The 19,602-nt window shown below is 53.2% G+C and overlaps 3 protein-coding genes across 8 annotated transcripts in view; 2 read left to right on the top strand and 1 right to left on the bottom strand.

Annotated features, from left to right (window-relative positions):
* The first annotated feature begins 1,579 nt into the window (after positions 1–1,579).
* MRPL52 (mitochondrial ribosomal protein L52) lies at positions 1,580–6,376 on the top strand. 6 transcript variants are annotated; one of them, XM_061430493.1, is made up of 5 exons: positions 1,783–1,885; positions 1,996–2,056; positions 2,133–2,200; positions 5,766–5,830; positions 6,196–6,376. In XM_061430493.1, exons 1-5 carry the CDS (start codon positions 1,858–1,860, stop codon positions 6,346–6,348), a joined length of 375 nt encoding a protein of 124 aa, XP_061286477.1. In that variant the 5' UTR covers positions 1,783–1,857; the 3' UTR covers positions 6,349–6,376. The 6 variants fall into 6 exon arrangements, with proteins under 6 accessions (XP_061286482.1, XP_061286477.1, XP_061286481.1 ...); XM_061430497.1 differs by having other exon boundaries at positions 1,808–1,885; positions 1,999–2,056; positions 5,766–5,837; positions 6,196–6,305; XM_061430494.1 differs by having other exon boundaries at positions 1,835–1,885; positions 1,999–2,056.
* Positions 6,377–8,246: 1,870 nt separating this feature from the next.
* MMP14 (matrix metallopeptidase 14) lies at positions 8,247–18,622 on the top strand. Its single transcript, XM_061430484.1, has 10 exons — positions 8,247–8,627; positions 12,562–12,710; positions 12,976–13,098; positions 13,443–13,750; positions 14,301–14,462; positions 14,738–14,898; positions 15,279–15,417; positions 15,540–15,690; positions 16,136–16,251; positions 16,608–18,622. The coding sequence occupies exons 1-10, from the start codon at positions 8,523–8,525 to the stop codon at positions 16,940–16,942; spliced, it is 1,749 nt and encodes a 582-aa protein (XP_061286468.1). The 5' UTR covers positions 8,247–8,522; the 3' UTR covers positions 16,943–18,622.
* Positions 13,122–19,602, bottom strand: part of RBM23 (RNA binding motif protein 23) — a 48,232-nt gene continuing 41,751 nt past the window's right edge. The window contains exon 14 of the mRNA XM_061430470.1: positions 13,122–13,369. Within this exon, the coding sequence (XP_061286454.1) occupies positions 13,167–13,369 (203 nt within the window). The 3' untranslated portion in view covers positions 13,122–13,166. The remainder of the gene's footprint in view (positions 13,370–19,602) is intronic.

Below are 19,602 nucleotides of genomic sequence, written 5' to 3'. Positions count from 1 at the left end.
GGAGGAAATGATAAACTTCCAGATAGACCATTACACCACTCCCTCAGGTTTCCCCAGTCAGCATGTATTTAAGTGTCTAGCCTAGCACAAGAGTAATGGACACTTCTGTAAAAGCTTCACCATTTTTATAGCACTTTCACTTACGTTATCATTTTCTAAATGTTTTCATAAATGTGATATATTCAGCTTTTTTGTCAATGAAGAAATTAAAGATAAATGACTTCCCCAGGGTAAGTACAGGCATACCTCAAGATAGTTCAGGTTCAGTTTCAGACCACCATAATAAAAGAAATATCACAATAAAGAGAATGACATGAATTTTTCAGTCTCCCTGTACATGTAACATTACATTTACACTATATTACGGTCTATTAAGTGTGACTAGCATTTGTTGTTTGGAGAAGGCAATGGCACCCCACTCCAGTACTCTTGCCTGGAAAATCCCATGGACAGAGGAGCCTGGTAGGCTGCAGTCCATGGGGTCGCTGAGGGTCGGATACGACTGAGCGACTTCACTTTCACTTTTCACTTGCATGCATTGGAGAAGGAAATGGCAACCCACTCCAGTGTTCTTGCCTGGAGAATCCCAAGGGCGGGAGAGCCCACCTGGCAGACGGTGGGCTGCCGTCTATGGGGTCGCACAGAGTCGGACACGACTGAAACGACTTAGCAGCAGCAGCAGCATTTGTTGTTATTGTTCAGTCGTGTCCGACTTGTTGCAACTCCATGAACTACAGCACTTAAGGCTTCTCTGTCCATCACTCTCTCCCTATCATTATGTCTTAAAAAAAAAAAAAACACTAATTGAAAAAGTGCTAAAAAATGTCAAAACAAATTACAAGAGTAACATTAAAGATCACTGATCACAGTTCACCTTAACAATAATACCAAAGCTTGAAATACTTCAAGAATTACCAAAACATGACACAAAGGCACAAAGTGAATGAATGCTCTTTGAAAAACCTGGCACTGATAAGACGTTCTATGCAACGTTGCTACAAACCTTCAATTTGTAAAAAATGCAGTACTTGCAAAGCACAATAAAAGTATGTCTGTAAGTGATTTAAAATAAAAAAAGAAAGAAGCCACGGGATCTGGGTTTGCCACTTACTAGTACCTGCCTCACAAGGCTTTCGCATGGATATTACACAATGTGTGGTGGTAGCTTTATAAAAATGTAATCAGAGCTTAGCGCCAATTCGGCTTCCTCAAGAAAGCCTTCTTTGACACTATACTCCAGATCAAGTTTTCATATGCTTACAAGCAACACCTACTTCCCTTCCCAGTACTCATCTGAGCTGTAATATTACTGTAATGTGTATGATTACTGTCCTCTTTCTCTAGACTTGGAGCAGAGGGACCTTTGCTTTGCTCTCCACACTGACTACAGTGCTCCTCACATGCTCTTCAACTTTGATAAATGAGTGAGAACTGAAACCCTAATTTTGATTCACTGTAGATTTCACTCTGGCTAAGGAAAACATGTTACAGTGATGCTAGAAGACAGATGCTAGAAGACCTCATGGTCACGTGGACGTTACTCAACTGAGATAAATTTCAAAGGACTAGTGGCCGCGGCAAGGAGACAGAAGGCTGTGGGGAGACAGTTCAGAACGGTTTCGTCTGAGAGGACGCGACTTCCACAAAGTTGTACCCAACACTATGAACACATACTCAGAACAACCGCTCTCCTCCAAAACACCCTGGAAGCAATTTTGCCCCTCTTTTCCGTACGATGAGCCAAGATGGCGGGGCCCGTGTTTGAATACCAGATTCAAGATGGCAACTTCCTGCTTCCCGCGCAGCTTCGCGCGTGGCCAACGAGGCCACGCCCACTTCCGGCTCCTGCGCCTCAGCATGGCCGCTTTGGGTATGCTGCTCTCTAGTAAGTGTGTGTGAGGTCGGTGGGCTCCGGAGTTTCCCGGGGTGGGGATGGGCCGCAGATCCCTGGGCTGGCTGCGCGGCCTCTCTCCCAGCTCTGCCCCGTTTTCCCAGCAGGTGTCCGGAGACTGCACTGCGGCTCCGCGGCTCGGGCAGGCAGCCAGTGGCGACTCCGGTGAGTGCCCGTCGGGAAGAAACTGGGGGGCCAGAAGTTGGCCTGAATCCTCACCGAACTGTTTTTCTCCATCCAGGCAGGGCCTTGCTGCCAACCCCTCCGGCTACGGGCCCCTTACGGAGCTCCCAGACTGGTCGTACGCGGGTGAGCGCTGATCTGACAGTTAACTCCACTTCGGAGATTTTCACCCTGAGGGAACGCCCCTCGACGTAGCGGAGCTGGGAGTGGGGGGAAGGAGTGTCAAAGTGGAGGTGTGTCTGAACGGACAGCTTAATGAACTTTATGTTTGGAGTTGGAAGGGAAGAAGCCCTGCTGTTTACTTTGTGAATTAAACTACACCTGTGGAAAGAAAAGTTGGACGGAACCTCTCGGCTTGTGGGGATAAGCAGAAAATAATTCTCATTTAGGGGGTCACCGGGGAGAGACAAGACTTTGTGTTGTCAAAGAGGGACGTGAATTTTTCGAAGTTAGGAAGGGGACTTCATTGGTGGTTCAGTGGTGAGGACTCCGTGCTCCCAATGCAGGGAGCCTGGGTTCGATCTGATCGGGGAGCTAAATCCCACCTGCCACAACTGAGAGTTTGCCTGCAGCAGCTAAAGATGCCGCAGGCCACCCACAACTAAGACCTGGTACAGCCAAGTAAATAATAAAAATTTTTAGAAAGTTAGAAAGAACTGCCCTTCTGTGTGGGGAGTACATTGTTGAGAGTTTGTTACCAAATGCAGGGAGAGCTCTTTGAAAGGCTGCCTAAATGATCCTCTGAGAGAGGCTTAGAAGAGTGAGGGCAGAGCATGGTGGGTTCCCTTTGGAAAAAGTTTCTTCCTTTAAAAAAAAAACGCCCTAAAAAAGAAGGACCTTAGAAAAGCTGAAGCCATTCCCCACTCCATTGGAACTTCAGTTCAGAGGTGGGAAAATTGCCTGGGAGCACACAGCTAGGTAATAGCAAAGCCAAGACTAGAACTGGGCAGAGACCAGGCAGGCCCCCTTCAACAGCACAGAGTATAGTTTATAGGAGTATGAAAAAGAAATAGTGAAAGTCAGTTGCACAGTCTTGTCTCACTCTTTGCGATCCCATGGACTCTAGTCCGCCAGGCTCCTCTGTCCTTAGAATTCTCCAGGCAAGAGTCCTGAAGAGGGTTGCCATTTATAGGGATATAAACCTATATAATCAGATATGTGGTGGGTTAATCAGGGTTAATCAGATATGTGGTGGCTGCGGAGGATGGTGATTTTTTCTACTTGTTATTTACTGTAGGAAGTCTAGGATTTCTTGAGATATTGGAAGGACTCTGGAATTGATTTTTTTAATGCGGACCATTTTTAAAGTCTTTATTGAATTTGTTACAATACTGTTTCTGTTTTTTTATGTCTTGGCGGTTTTTTTGTTTTTGTTTTTTGGCCTCAAGACACGTGGGATCTTAGCTCCTGTTGTGGCACAGCACAGGCTTAGTTGCCCCACAGCGTGTCCCCTGCATTGGAAATAGGATTCTTAACCACTGGACCACCAGGAAAGTCCTACAATTGATTCTTAATCCAGGCTTGCTTCTCTACTTGGTAACTTTATGGTCTTGGACAAGTTACTTAATTGTATCTCGGTTTCCACTTCTGTAAAAGGATACCTATCTCAGGTGGTTCTTGTAAGGAGAAAATAAAACATCCAATGTCAAACACCTGATGTACACAGTATTGGTTCCCTTTCTTGATGAATAATATCTCTTATTTGTCTTGCCTTTGAACTTTGGCAGCATTTTCACTCTCTTTGTAGAAAGTATCCCTTTATTCTCCATTATAAACTACTTGAGATGAAGATATTGCATTTTTCTTTTTTCCAGCAAATGGTTATGAGATGTTTATTATGTGCCTACACTATATTACAGTGAAAGTAAGGGATATAGTCCTTGATCTTAAGGAACTTAAAGTCTGAGCTGGTAAAACAAAGCATGATATTTTAAAGATTAATTAATATTTCAATGCTCTGCCCCTTTCCAGAAGCATTTGAGATAGATAAATAAGACTAAAAATAATCAGTAGTACAGTAAATGTCCCCAAGTAGTAGGTTCCTCTGTCCATGGGATTCTCAGGCAAGGATACTGGAGTGGATTGCCATTCCTTTCTCCAGGGGATCTTCCTGAGCCAGGGATCAAACCTAGGTCTCCTGCATTGCAGACAAATTCTGTACTGTCTGAGCTACAGGGAAGCCCTTCAGTTCAGTTCAGTTCAGTCGCTCAGTTGTGTCCGACGCTTTGCGACCCCATGAATCGCAGCACACCAGGCCTCCCTGTCCATCACCAACTCCCGGAGTTCACTCAGACTCATGCCCATTGAGTCAGTGATGCCATCTAGCCATCTCATCCTCTGTCATCCCCTTCTCCTGCCCCCAATCCCTCCCAGCATCAGAGTCTTTTCCAATGAGTCAACTCTTCACATGAGGTGGCCAAAGTATTGGAATTTCAGCTTCAACATCAGTCCTTCCAATGAACACCCAGGACTGATCTCCTTTAGAATGGACTGGTTGGATCTCCTTGCAGTCCAAGGGACTCTCAAGAGTCTCCTCCAACACCACAGTTCAAAAGCATCAATTCTTCGGCACTCAGCTTTCTTCATAGTCCAACTCTCACATCCGTACATGACCACTGGGAAAACCATAGCCTTGACTAGATGGACCTTTGTTGGCAAAGTAATGTCTCTGCTTTTGAATATGCTATCTAGATTGGTCATAACTTTCCTCCAAGGAGTAAGCGTCTTTTAATTTCATGGCTGCAGTCACCACCTGCAGTGATTTTGGAGCCCAAAAAAATAAAGTCTGACACTGTTTCCACTGTTTCCCCATCTATTTCCCATAAAGTGATGGGACCAGATGCCATGATCTTAGTTTTCTGAACGTTGAGCTTTAAGCCCAATTTTTTCACTCTCCTCTTTCTCTTTCATCAAGAGGCTTTTTAGTTCCTCTTCACTTTCTGCCATAAGGGTGGTGTCATCTGCATATCTGAGGTTATTGATATTTCTCTCTGCAATCTTGATTCCAGCTTGTGCTTCTTCCAGCCCAGCGTTTCTCATAATGTACTCTGCATATAAGTTAAATAAGCAGGGTGACAATATACAGCCTTGACGTACTCCTTTTCCTATTTGGAACCAGTCTGTTGTTCCATGTCCAGTTCTAACTGTTGCTTCCTGACCTGCATATAGTCCTTAAATGTCCCCAAATAGACAAATATTAAATGATGGAGATGCATTTCTTTCAGAAGAGAGTGACAGAGTTGAAGAGGTTAGAGAAGGGTTTCTGGGACAAGTAGGGCTGGGGTTAGGCCTAAGAATGAGAATTTGGCTGAAAGGAAAGGAAAAGAGGATATTTCATTATGGAGTGAGATAGAATTCAGCAAGGACTCAGTGGTGAGTAGAACAGTAATCCAATTGCTTGAGTGGAGTGTATCTGAAGATAAAACAGGAGATTCAGCATCACAAAGGACCTTGAATTCTAGGCTAATGATGGGTAAGTAGAGTAGGAACATGCCTTAGAGCTTATTCTCGGTGGTTCTGGCATACTTCACCATTGAAGATGAAGGAAGTGTTCTAGGGGAATGAAGCTACAGTGGGTATGAAATAGAAGAGAGGAGCTTGAGATTGGTTCTTCCCTCTTTTGCTGTCACAGCCACTTGGCCAGGGTACTGTAGGCTCTAACACTTGCCTTTCCTTTCACTTCTATCTGCAGATGGCCGCCCTGCTCCTCCAATGAAAGGCCAGCTTCGAAGAAAAGCCCAAAGGGAAAAGTTTGCGGTGAGTAGCTAGATCTCCAGCCAGGACAAACTGTAACTGGCTGGAGAACATTTAAATTGTACTTTGTCCTGAGTTGGCACCTAAGCTGACACGTACCCCTCACTTGGAGGTTTTATGCACTGAAGGTTTTAACAGTACTGTGAGAAGGGAGAATAGACTGGGGCACTCCTAAGGCAGGAACCAATGATAGACACCCACTTTGCTTCCTTCCTCCTGCTTGCCAGCCCAGGACCTGGTTCCACCCCTTCCCCAGTCAGTGGTGTCACTTTCCAGCCGAAACCTGACTTTGATCTGTGAATGAAAGGATATATGGTGCAGAGCTCAAGCCCCAGATGTTATCCACACTGTTTTCCTGTCTGTTTCAGAGACGAGTTGTACTGCTGTCACAGGAAATGGATGCTGGATTACAGGCATGGCAGCTCAGACAGCAGGAGAAGTTGCAGGAAGAAAAAAGGAAGCAGCAGAATGCTCTTAAACCCAAAGGGGTTCTACTACAAAACCCAGGACCAAGTCAATAAAAAAAGCAACTCCTGTCTCCCTTCCCAAGCCTGTCTCTGGCTTTCTTTTCTAGTACCTGGATGTGTCTTTCCTGCCAGAAGAAAGCCTTATGTTCCCCATCAGGGCAAAAGGGTGGACACCAAGAAGAACGGGCTATAAAACCACTGCCTGGAAAGGTTGACTCAGCCCCCTCACCCCCAGCTCCATTCCAGTTCAGCAGAATCTTGCTCTGGAGTATTTACTCCCTCTTTTACAAGCCATACTGGCCCAACTATGAGCAGTAGTAGCTGCTCTACAAACATGAAAAAGGGGGCAACAGTTTTCCTGGTTTTAGCCAGGCACTCAAGCCTTTAACAGCCCATACACAATTGAGGCCACATGCAGTAATGCATTTAATAAATATTTTTATGAAAAGCTTTCTAGCTGAGATCTACTTTTTGGCAAGAAAATAGTATCAGTTTTCCTACACTTCAGATAGATGGCCCTAGAAGATACTCCCACTGGGAAGGCGGACATGGGAAGAGCCAACTTGGGTGTTGCACGTTCTGCTGAAGAGTTGGATCCTGAGGTTTCTGTGGTTCTGACTGAATTCCAGAGGTTGGTTGGTCCAGATTTCCCGAGTCCCATTTGTGTAGGGGAGCCCTGAGGTGCTCAGTGCCCAAACAGTCACTGTGTAATGGGCACCTAGTAGCCAGCATGTACTTCCATAAGTCCCTTAGCTGCACAGGCCCCAGGAAACCTTTCATTTTATTGGTCATGGCTCCCATGGATTTCTGAGAGAAAAAGGACAGTACAGAGTACTGGACTTTTCCATTTTCCCGCCGCAAAATGTGATAGTTCCTGGATCTCTAGGATTTATGGAACTTTCTACCTGAAATAATTTATGTCCAGCCTCCTTTATTCCTTCCCTTGTTTTCCCTCCCCTCTTCTCCACCCCCACCCCCCACTACCTCCTTCCTCTCTGGCTGACCAGTGCAATTCTTGGATCTTAGATTTTGCTGATGGTCGACTTTTCTGTCTCCCACACTTTTCCTGCTTCTGTTGTGTTGCTTTTCCAGATCTAGCCCTCAACCTCTTATCTGTCTCCCTTTCCCACTGCCTGCTCTGGCCGGCCCAGCCCCCTTCTCTGCATACCTCCATCTTTTGTTCTCAGAGTCTAGGCCACCCTTGAAGGAGGAGGGTATGCTCTCTAAGGGACCGTCTCCTTTTCCAGTGTAGAGGTGGAACCCCCATAGTCCTGACTCCCAGCCCCTCTTTTCTGCAGTCTTACCAAACTTCATTTGTCTTTCCTCAGATGCCATGGCCTTGCACTCCTTTCCCGCTGTAGTTTAAGGGGCAATAGTTTAAGATCACAAAGGACAATAATAAAGGGAGCACATGTGTCTTTGTACAAACAGGACCTCCAGATCCAATGTGGTGGGATTTGTCAGTGGGTAGTTGCATTTTGTTATTGTTGCATTCCCCCCCACGACGCCCTGCAGGGGAGGGACAGGTGGTTGTCAAGAATAAGGGACAAAAAATTCGATATGGTCAAGCCACAGGTCCCAGCAGACAAAACCCCCAAACCAGGTCTCTTGAACATGGAAGACCCCACCACCACCATCCCAGACCCAGCTCCTTGTTTGCCCCACCACTGAGCCTAGCACTTCCCACGGAAGTGAGACAAATGCTGAAAGCAGAGGAATCAAGCCACCCAAAATATGCTTAGAAGGAAAAAGTGTCCCACATCCCGTCCCGAGTGCCCCCAAGCCCCCCGCTCTAGGCCTCAACCCCTGCAGATGGCAGCCTCCACCACAGAAAGGCAACTTAGGAGTTTTTTTTTTTTTTTTTTAACCCGACTTTTGGCTGTAATTGGATTCAGGCTGAAACAACCACGTCCGCACTGGGAAAGGAGGGCATAGGGGCGGGGGCGGAGGGAGGCTGTGGAAGGGAGGGACCAGAGAAGAGAGCAAGAGAGGGCTCGCAATCCAGTTCGCCGACTAAGCAGAAGAAAGATCAAAAAACGGGAAAGAGGGGACGAGCAAACAGGCGCCTTCAAGACCGATCCCCTCATCTCCACGTGGACAGCGCTCTGGGAATCCAGATTCAGTGCCTACGGAAGACAAAGGCGCCCCGAGGGAGTGGCGGCGCGACCCCAGGGCTTGGGCCCGGCCGCGGAGCCCGCTTGGCCCGGCTGCCCGGACAGTCGCGGACCATGTCTCCCGCCCCACGACCCGCCTGCAGTCTGCTGCTCCCCGTGCTCACGCTCGCCTCCGCGCTCGCCTCCCTCAGCTCTGCCCAGAGCAGCTTCAGCCCCGAAGTAAGTGAGCTCCTCCGGCCCTGTCCGGAGTCGCGCCGGGGGAGGCGAGCCCGGGGGTCTCCGAGAGAGCAGCCCCGGATCGGAGGGGCGAGCGCTCGGGATGCCGGCTCCTCCGGCCTGCAGGTTCCCCCTTCCTCTCCACTTCCTCTCCTTTCCGTCCTCATCTCCAAACTTTCAAGTCCATCGACTTTGCCTCCTCCAACCACCCACTACCCCACTCACTGCGCGCTGCCGACTTTCTGTCCCGTTCCTTTCCTTGGAAGAGCTTTCCAGCCGGAGCCCCCTCCCGACCCCTCCCCAGCTCCCCTGGGCTCTAAGCTCAGTTCTGGAACGGGTCGGGAGCCTGATAAATATCTGGACTCTGCTGAGAGCCCGCGCTGTCCTGGTTTCTTGTCCTGTGCTAGTTTGTTGTTCCTTCAACTTTCCAGCTCGCAGGCGCTCGGCCGGCCGCGAGGCTCAGGGGATCGCGGCCCGGGCCCCCCACGCTGCGCCCTCCGCCGCCGCCTCCCGGGCAGTCCCGACCCTCTTCGGACACATCGGCTGCCAGGTGCGGTCGGGGGTGGACGGCGGAGCGGCCCCGGCCCCCAACCCACCCCCGCCTCCCCGAGAGGTCCTTCAGCGTCCCGGCCCGCAGCCCTGGCGTCGAGGGTCACGGCGCTGGCGCCTTGGCCCGCGTTTCCGGACACACAAAGCTCTCCTTGTGAGCTGGGGGCTCGACCCGGCCGCCGCCGCCTCACCCCGCTCCCCCTTCGGCGCCTTTAGGCGTTTTGGTTAATTGCTTTTTTGTGTTAATTGCACGGAGACTTGGGGGCGTTGTACGGGGAGCGGGGTGAGGGCCTGGTCCAGGGTGCCCGCACAGGTCTTCGCTGACTCGGTTGCCCCCCGCCTCTCCTCCCCGAAGCTGGCCCACCGGGCCCACCGGAAGCCGCGTGGGAGTTGTCTGAGGAAGTTTTTCCTCTCTCTTTTATTTTGGGGTGAAGGTGGGAGACGGATTTGATCAGTTTCTTATTTTGGGCCATCCCAGCCCACTCAGCTCGGCCAGGGCCTGGGTGCGGTCGGGAGGGGCAGGGAAGGGCCCCTGAGCAGGGGGAGGGGATCTGGACTTGGCTTCCTCCCTCCTGGTCCCGGCCCTGGTCCCACCCCCGGAGGAAACCTCTCCAGAAAGAACACACTCTCTCTGTCCTGAAGGGATCTGAGGCTGACAGAAGTGTGGCCCTCGGAAGGGGGGCGACCAGGGAGAGTGAAAATCTGCCCGGGCTAAGCCTGACTTGGTCCAGGAGGAGGCACCCTGTTTCCAGGCCTGGAGTCTTCATCAGAGGCCTAAAGAGGAGAGCTCCTAACAAAAGGAGCCTGGGCATCTGGGGGGCTTCCCGCTGCCAACTTCACCAGCCCTGCCTTCCTTCCCTCCCCTGCCCCACTAGGTCCCCTAGAGGAGGGGGGGCAGACCTGGCTCTGTATTAAGTGGGTCATGGGCAGTCGCAATGCCAGAACCACCGTTTGCTTCTGAGCCCTGGAGGGGTGGGAGGCAGAAGGAGGGAGGAGCAGGCCCAGAGGCTGGGATCTAGGGGCCTGCAGAAGAGCCAGAGATCCCCCAAACTCCTCTCCAGGATGCTAAGGCCAGAGAAGTGGGCCCAGGAATGGAAAGGGTTCCTTGTCCTTGACTTCCCCCTAGGGGAATACCTTGCACCTCTCAATTTTCAAGACAAAGCCAGCCAACTGAGTTCTCTGATCCTACCTAGTTGCTCTCTCTCCGGGCCTATCTGGAGGGAGAGAGAGCTGGGGTGGCCCAAGGTCTCAGGCCGCCAGCTCCCTTCTAGCACCTCCGGAGTCCTGCACCAGCTCCCGGATGGACAGCCCTCTCCTCCCCTTGGCCAATCTGGCACTTGGCCCTTCCCCCACTAGGCCGCAGACACAAGAGTCCTCTCTTCTGTGGTTCAGACCTCATAGTCTCCTCTGTGGTTCTTGCTTTGCTCAGAGCCTAGGCCTGGGAGGAGGAGAGGAATGGGGGGCACTTCCTTTCCAGGACTTGCGGCTCACTCGACTCCAGAAAGTCCCTTTCTTGACTAAGTCCCCACCTTTCTCGACTGGATATGGATGGGGTGGAGGTTGGTGGGTGTGAATATTCAGACCTGTCTGCCTGCTTGAAAGACTCTTCACGAAGAGGGATTTATCCCAGAGCTCCCGGATGTGGGTTTCCCCCAGCTCTCTGCTGTCCTCCCTTCTGTCATCCTGCCCTATGAGCTTTGCCCCCCTGAGGGTTTCGGGGCCTGATCTCCGTCTTCCTGCCGGCTCCAACGGCAGTGGGCCATTCCCATCTTTTCTCAAAGTTAAAGCAGCTGCTCCCCTAACAGAGGGCATAAGCCCAGGGGTGTGACTACCCTACAGGTGAGGCCAGGGGCAGAGGGAGTTTCCTGCATACTTGGGCACAGGGCCACAGCAGGTCTCCTGCAGGCACTAGCTGTGGCATCAGTCAGCACAGGTCAGGGCAGGTTTAGAGCTCCCCAGAGAGCAGCCTGGGATAAGAGCCTCCTGCTCTGCTCCCCAGAGGTTAAACTTTGCTCCCCCTCCCCCACCCCGAGGAGGGGCTCTCAGAGCGGGTGGTGCTGGGGTTGTTCTGGCCAGGCCTGTTGGCTGAGGAAAAGCTGGGTTGTTTACATCTTGATCCCTAACTCCCCGTCATCAGCCTTGGGGGATCACTTCCCAGAACCATGTTGCAATTCTTGCCCCTGCGGGCTCAGGTCCCGTCAGCTGCTCCTGAATCACCCCCAGCCCCAATGCAAGCGCACTGCTCCATCCCTAAGGCCTGGCCCTGGAGGCAAGGGCCACATGTAGAGCCATCCTAATGACCTGGAGTAGGGGATGCACCTCTGCTCCAAGTTCCCATCCCAGGAACCTGTAGCCCCTCACCCTGGACTCTTTTAAGAAGGCAAAGCTGGAGCAGGGACTAGAGTTAGGGTTAGGGTTAGAAGTATCTCCCCATTGAGGCTCTGAGCATGTTTATGTTCCATATATAACTTGACTCATTTTACTTTTCCAACCTTAGGAAAACACTCTATTGTTCTTAGAATAAAGGCTGACTTTTTCCTCAACAGGGTTTTGCAGTGTGTATACCTTTCAATCAAACACCAAAAATATAACGTTATGTTAAGGCAATATGCCACCCTTTATATTATGAACAATTCAAATCATATCTGAAATAAACTACAGTCACCAAAATACTAAATAAAATACTAACCCTAATGCTAACCACCACCTCAATCTCTCACTCCCTCTTTTGAGAACCTTAAATGGGATATTAGGTCCCAAGTCCTCGGTCTCATGCTGCCTGGGTAGAGACAGTGGCAGGATCCTGGCTGTTTGTCTAGTCACATCCCCACCGCCTCCAAAGACCCCAGCTTTCTCTCTCAGCAGTCAGCCTGAGCCCTAGCTTCTTTTCTGCCCTCCTTCCAAAAAGATCTCAGAGCTGTGTATATCCTGGAGGGATGCCTGTCCCAGGAGAACCTCATGCCAGGCCTCAAAGTGGAGCCCCCTCAGCCTCTCCCTTCTCCATCTACCATGGGACATACCCCAGCCTCAGGTAGAACATGCAGTATTTACAAGAACACTGACACAGAGGAGGAAAGAGCTGGAAGGGATCTCGGCTCTTAGAAGACATCCTAGAACTCAATTAAACCACCAGGGCTCCCATCAAAAGAGTTACAGCCAAAGCGTGGAGCTGTGGCTCCCCACCCCTCCAAGAGGATCAGCCATTCTAGGACCTGGGCCAGAGTTTGGGTCCAGCCTGGGAGTTCTTCCAGACCCACTGCCAGAGCCAGGCTGGGAGCTCATGGCCCTTTCCACGCCAAGCCAGGCGTGTGTTCCAGGTGCCGTGAGGAGGCAGGGGCTCCCCTTGGGCCAGGTGGGGATGCTCCAAGCCACACCCCTTTCCCCACAGGCCTGGCTGCAGCAGTATGGCTACCTGCCCCCTGGAGACCTGCGGACCCACACACAGCGCTCACCCCAGTCCCTCTCAGCTGCCATCGCTGCCATGCAGAGGTTCTATGGTCTGCGAGTGACAGGCAAGGCTGATGCAGACACCATGAAGTAAGTGCTAGAACCTGGCAGGAATTCTGCCCAGCACCCACCCACATGACACAGCAGAGAGGTTACCACCTTAAATGCCTAACCCTACCCGTGTACCTTATCCCCACAAGATGATCCTGACCCTCTGCTGTTCACCCGAACCTCATGATCTTAACTCTTCCCCACACGGACCCTGAGGCCAGACACTCCCCCTCTACTCTGAAGACCAACGTTGTTCTTTCATGCACTCTCCTGACCACAATCCCCACACCCCAACCCACCCCAGGGCCATGAGGCGCCCCCGCTGTGGTGTTCCAGACAAGTTTGGGGCTGAAATCAAGGCCAATGTTCGAAGGAAGCGCTATGCCATCCAGGGACTCAAATGGCAGCATAACGAGATCACTTTCTGGTGAGTCCAACAGGCAAGCGGCCTTTCTCACATCACGTTACCCTTCCCTATCAGGGATGCTTAGAGACTCAGAGGCCCCCTTCCGTACTCACCCCTGTTCCTGCAAAGCATCCTTGGGAGTAGGGAGGAAAATGGCTCCCATCCTGGAGAGAGGTGCAGTCCCTGGAGGGTATATTCCAGGGCCAGAAGGCCCTTGGTTCCTGGGGCAGAGGCATCCTGAGACGGCAGAAGTGCCGGGTCAGACAAAGATGGCTGGGCGGCTCAGTCAGACCTGGGAGAGTACAGGGAAGGAGAGTTTTGCCCCTAACACACTCTCATCCTCTCCCCACGTGGCTGGACCTCAGCATCCAGAACTACACCCCCAAGGTGGGCGAGTATGCCACATTTGAGGCCATCCGCAAGGCATTCCGAGTGTGGGAGAGTGCCACGCCACTGCGCTTCCGAGAGGTACCCTATGCCTACATCCGTGAGGGCCACGAGAAGCAGGCCGACATCATGATCTTCTTTGCTGAGGGCTTCCATGGTGACAGCACGCCTTTCGATGGCGAGGGTGGCTTCCTGGCCCATGCCTACTTCCCAGGCCCCAACATTGGAGGGGACACCCACTTTGACTCTGCCGAGCCCTGGACTGTCCGGAATGAGGATCTAAATGGTGAGCGAGGTAGCCTTGGGTCTCTCATGCCTCCAAGAGTCAAGAGTCGTTGCATGCGGGTTCTCTGGCCTCCTCCCCAAACCTCAGACACCCCCCCCACCCCCAATCACAGGGCTTGTTGGGAACCACAAAGATCTCCTGGTCTGATTTCCAAGGAAGGCAGGAATCCTGTTTTGACCTATTTACATCTGGTCCCTTCTCTCGCCCAATAATTAACTTCCCAGTCAAAGACTTTGAAGCATCTGCATCAGCCACTTTTCCAGGCAAATGTCGGGTCTGGCTCCTGGGAGAAACTGAGGCCCAGATAGGACCTCAGCTTCTCTTAACACAACCCTCGCTGGAACTGGGATCCGGCCAGTCTCTCCTCTACCCAGAAGAGTTGCTGACTGGCTTTGTGCCTCATTTGCCAGATATGAGGCTGGAACTCAGGATTTGGTCACTTCGGGTAGAAAATTTGGCAGGCAGGCTTCACTGTGAAACTTCTGATGGGGAAGCGCAAGTCTGAGGGGAGGGACCCAGGCTGCCATCATAACCAGTCCCGTCCCTCCAGGGAATGACATCTTTCTGGTGGCTGTGCACGAGCTGGGCCATGCCCTGGGCCTTGAGCATTCCAACGATCCCTCGGCCATCATGGCACCCTTTTACCAGTGGATGGACACAGAGAACTTCGTGCTGCCTGATGACGACCGCCGGGGCATCCAGCAACTTTATGGTAACTAACCTATGCCCACATCTGCTCCTTTCTCTCTGCTGCTTGTCTCCTCCAGCTTTCTCTGGCCTGGGCATTTCCCCCTCCCTCATGCCCTACAGTCTTCTTGTTCCCCCACCCCCACCCCATGACTCCACCTCCATCGCCCCCACTTTTGACCCCACCCTTTCTGTCCTTTCCCAGCTGATTGCTTCAGTCTCCCCACAAGGTGTTTTCTGCCCATGTGTCTGTCCTTTCCTCCTTCTCTGCCAAAGTCTGAAGTGCCCCTCATGTTCCAGGGAGTAAGTCAGGATCCCCCACTAAGATGCCCCCTCAACCCAGGACCACCTCCAGGCCTTCCGTCCCCGATAAGCCCAAAAATCCCACCTACGGGCCCAACATCTGTGATGGGAACTTTGACACCGTGGCCATGCTTCGAGGGGAGATGTTTGTCTTCAAGGTAAGAGGAAGAAGTGGGCTGGTGTGGGGGACAAAAGGGCTCTGTGACCGGGTGGCAGGGTGGACACCAAAGCTGGAGGACAAAACATGGTGAAAGTGAAGTCGCTTAGTCGTGTCCAACTCTTTGCAACCCCGTGGACTGTAACCCACCAGGTTCCTCCATCCTTGGGATTTTCCAGGCAAGAATACTGGAGTGGGTTGCCATTGCCTTCTCCAGGAGATCTTCCCAACCCAGGGATTGAACCTGGGTGTCCCACATTGTAGGCAGACGCTTTACCATCTGAGCCACCAGGGAAGTCAACCTATAAAACTGAGGCAGTGGGGGAGCTTTGGGGACTGAGCTGGAGGACAAAGCTAAAGACTGAATGAACTGCCTCCCAGGAGCGTTGGTTCTGGCGCGTAAGGAAAAACCAGGTGATGGACGGATACCCCATGCCCATCGGCCAGTTCTGGCGGGGCCTGCCCGCATCCATCAACACTGCCTATGAGAGGAAGGATGGCAAGTTTGTCTTCTTCAAAGGTAACCAGACATTCTGCCATAGTCTTTGGGTGTGGGCGGGGCTCCCTGGAGGAGCACGTTCCACTTCGCTCCTCCAAAGACCCCAGGTGGAATGAGATCCTGCCCTCCCCTCCCCGCCCCAGGAGACAAGCACTGGGTGTTTGACGAAGCTTCCCTGGAGCCTGGCTACCCCAAGCACATTAAGGAGCTGGGCCGAGGACTGCCTACTGACAGGATTGATGCTGCTCTCTTCTGGATGCCCAATGGAAAGACCTATTTCTTCCGAGGAAACAAGTAAGACTTCGCCTTCCTCCATAGACCACCCACCAGATTCCCTCAATTCTAGTGGAAGACCCACTTGCCCCCCGAGATGTCTCCCTGAAGAAGGCACTGGCTGAGCCTCTGCTGTTGCCTAGCAACAGGCAGCCTCCATCGGGTGCTGAGTGAGTGGGATATGACCCGGTCACCATCATTTTAGACCTGGTCATTTGACGCCTTCTGCCCCCAGCACCATGCCTCCGCCCCAGCTGCCAGGCACTGTCATTAAGGGCTGCTGGTGGCTCCTTGCAGCTTGGGCCCTCCCTTCCACCCCCAGCTTCCGCTGCTTTCAGCTGCAGGCCCTCATTAGTCAAAACCCCTGTCCCCCACCCTTTGCTCACTGGTGAATTCAGTCCCAGGTCACTCCCCTTGGAGGATGTGCCCAGTGTCAAGCCGCTTCCTTTCCCCACCTCTCCTCTAGGTACTACCGTTTCAACGAGGAGCTCAGGATAGTGGAAAGCGAATACCCCAAAAACATCAAGGTCTGGGAAGGAATCCCTGAGTCTCCCAGAGGGTCATTCATGGGCAGTGACGAAGGTGAGAGGGGTACGGGAGGTGTCAGTGAAGGGAGGACAGGAACAGGGAGTTAAGAACAGGACAAAAGACCGAGAGTGTCGGGTAGAAAATGGATGTGCTGAGAACCGGGGAGCCCTGTGCCAGGCCCTAAGTGCTTCCTGCACTTCAGACTCTTCGATCTGCGGTGCTCTCTCAGCCTGGTGCTATAGTTACCCGGCTTCACAGCTGAGGAGACGGGCGCTCAGAAAGATGAGGAGATGAACTCAGCGAGCTTGCACACTTAACAGTTTTCTTCCGCTCTGCTTCTCTCTTTGGCTCTTCTCCGGACACCGCGTCCACCTCGCGGCTTCCATGCCACCCTCTTGCTGACCCTGCAGTCTTCACTTACTTCTACAAGGGGAACAAGTACTGGAAATTCAACAACCAGAAGCTGAAGGTTGAGCCGGGCTACCCCAAGTCAGCCCTGCGGGACTGGATGGGCTGCCCATCATCGGGGGGCCAGCCGGATGAGGGGACTGAGGAGGAGACGGAGGTGATCATCATCGAGGTGGACGAGGAAGGCAGCGGGGCAGTGAGCGCGGCCGCCGTGGTGCTCCCCGTGCTGCTGCTGCTCCTGGTGCTGGCGGTGGGCCTCGCCGTCTTCTTCTTCAGACGTCACGGGACCCCCAAGCGACTGCTCTATTGCCAGCGCTCCCTGCTGGACAAGGTCTGACCCCCACTGCCGCCCGCCCACTCCTACCACGAGGACTTTGCCTCTGAAGGCCAGTGGCAGCAGGTGGTGGTGGGTGGGCTGCTCCGGCCCGGCCCCAGCCCCATCCCCAGCCCTCCCCCTGTCCCTTTTTCTCTGTCCCATGACTGGCCTCCCCCACCCTCCACGCTGGCATTGCTTCTTCCCTAGATGGGTCCCCCCAGGGGCTGAGCAGGGGCCGCCCTCCCAGACCCTGCCCCTCAGGGGCCCCCATGGCTTGGTGTGTGTTCAGCCCCATCTGAATGTCTGGGCTCTGCACTTGAAGGCAGGACCCTCAGACCTCGCTGGTAAAGGTCACATGGGGTCATCTGCTCCTTTTCCATTCCCTGACATACCTTTAACCTCTGAACTCTGACCTCAGGAGGCTCTGGGCACTTCAGCCCCGCAATCCCCTAGGTGTACCCAGTTGGCAGCCTCCCACCACTCTCTCTGGCTAAAAGAAATCTAATCCTATTGTGGTGGGAGGTGACCCTGAGTGAGAGAGTGTGGGTTACACAGCCACCCTAAGACCTTGGGAGGAAAGCTAAGCGAGGGCCAGTCCTCTCCTCAAACATCTGCCTCTGCCCCACCAGCCCCTGAGAACTTCCACAGAAGGAGCCTGAGCCATTAGGACTAAACTGGGGCTGCAGAAACCCTTGACAGCCCTACCCTCCCTACCTTAGCCTCGGATGGGGATGTCAAGGTTGGAAGAGCTTAGACTAGGGGTGCAGCCACCGGGGTGGGGCCCACGAGCCCCAGGGGGTAAGCCTGGGGGCCACAGAGAAAGAACCTCGCTCATAATGCAGGCAGCTGGAGTAGGGACCCAGGGGCAGAGTAGTCAGAGGGGACAGGGCAGGACCAAAAGGCGAACCAGGGAGGCGCAGCAGGAGTGGATGGCTGAGGGCCAGGCAGGGCCGCCACAGGGTGGGCTGTGGTACCCGGGAGAGGGCACTTTTCATTGGAGCTCTCAGGAAGGGCTCGAGAGAGGCACACCTGCTTCTGTTTGGGTGCCCTGGCTTCAATCAGACAGCATGGAGGGCAAGGCAGGCAGCCAGAGAAAGGGGCAGAGAGGGTGCCCGTCGGGGATCGGCGACTTGGGACTTTTTATGAGAGCAGCCACCTCGTTAGGGAGCCGAGGATCAGCCTGCCTCAGCCATCTTCTGCAAAAGGGCACCTGCCTGCGCGTCTCCGTCAGGTTAGCCCCTCGCTTTCCGATGCCCCCCGCCACTCGGCCCTTCCTACAGGTGCCCTGCCCCACTCCCACCCAGCCCACCTGTTTGAAGTCTCCTTCGGCCACCGAGGGTGGCCATGGTACCAGAGACTCGGGAGCATGAGAGGCCCTGTGGGGCAGTGAGAGGAAAGGGATGTCAGGGGTGGGGGGGCAGGGGGGTGGGAGAAATGGGGTGAACGGTGCTGGCAGTTCGGCTAAAGTTGTCTTGTTTGGGGTTTTTGTTTTGTTTAATGTATATTTTTATTATAATTATTATATATGAATTCCCTTCAAATCGTTCCTTTTTGTTAACAAGGGGCATGGGGTGGGGTGGGGGTGGGGGGCAGAGGCATCCGACCCCAGGAACCTGCAGGGCGGGGCTGGGTCATTGCCCTCTAAGGACATTTTTGACCTTGTTCAACCTTTCCACGAAGAATAAACCGTGTTTCACATTCTTTGTGTGGCTGCAGTTTGTGTGCCTGGGATGTGGCTGCGAGGGGAATGGAAAGCAGGGGGGGGCCTGCAGTGTTTTCCGTGAGGCGGGGTTTTGGTATTTTTTATAAAGGAATATGTTTATTCTCAGTGGACAAAAGGGATGCAGGCTCCAGAGCTGGGGGGGAGGCGGGCATGCTTTTGGTGGGCAGGGGAGTGGTCCACAGAGGCCAGCTAAAGCTACTGTACCCTAACGTGGCCTCAGGCCCAGGACGACAAAGGCAAGAGGAAGTGGCCAAGCTGAGGCTACTCGGAAAATCTTCCTAAATTGCGTTACCCTGTCGTGTGACCCAGCCGCAGACCCTCTGTTTCCTCAGGCCTCGTGCTGGCTGCTGGGGGATCCCCCGTCACAGTCAGCCTAAGGCTCCGGGGCAGGCCCTTCTCCCCAGCCCTCAGGACCTCAGCCTCTACCAGGCCCGGGGCTCCCCAGCAGGGACAGAAGAGTCAAGAAGGGAGAAGGTTGCCGCATGGCCAGTTAGGAGCAGCCTATCTGGCCAAATGAGAATCTCACCCCAGTTGCCCAGGAGAGGCAGGATGGTCAGATAGGAAGAGCAGAATGACAAGGCTTTGTTTCCTCTTTCCCTAGAAACTGATGCCCTAGACAGGGTTCCCAGGCTGTGGACCCACCCTTCCACCAAAGCAGCCTGGAGGGAAGAATCAGCTGCTGAGTCAGCTCAGCTGAAGGGGAGCAGCGCTCATTCTTCCCTCCTTCCCTTCCTGCCTCAGCCCGGCCCTCCCCGGCCCTCCCCGGGCTCCAGCCCAGGCCCCCTCCACGGCCTGCCTCCAAGAGCCCGGGCCCCACCTAGGCCAGGCGTTCTATCCAGCTGCTATTCAGGGCTGGCGGGTGTGATTGCTTTGGCAGAAGGGGTACCCCACCTTCCTGCCAGCCAGGAACCCTGACCCTACGCCTGGCCTCCTGCGCCTCTCCTGCCAACAGCTGTTT

The sequence above is a fragment of the Bos javanicus genome, chromosome 10, assembly GCF_032452875.1.
Source record: "Bos javanicus breed banteng chromosome 10, ARS-OSU_banteng_1.0, whole genome shotgun sequence".
Classification (NCBI taxonomy): Eukaryota; Metazoa; Chordata; class Mammalia; order Artiodactyla; family Bovidae; genus Bos; species Bos javanicus.
This window is presented reverse-complemented; position numbering and strand designations above follow the sequence as displayed.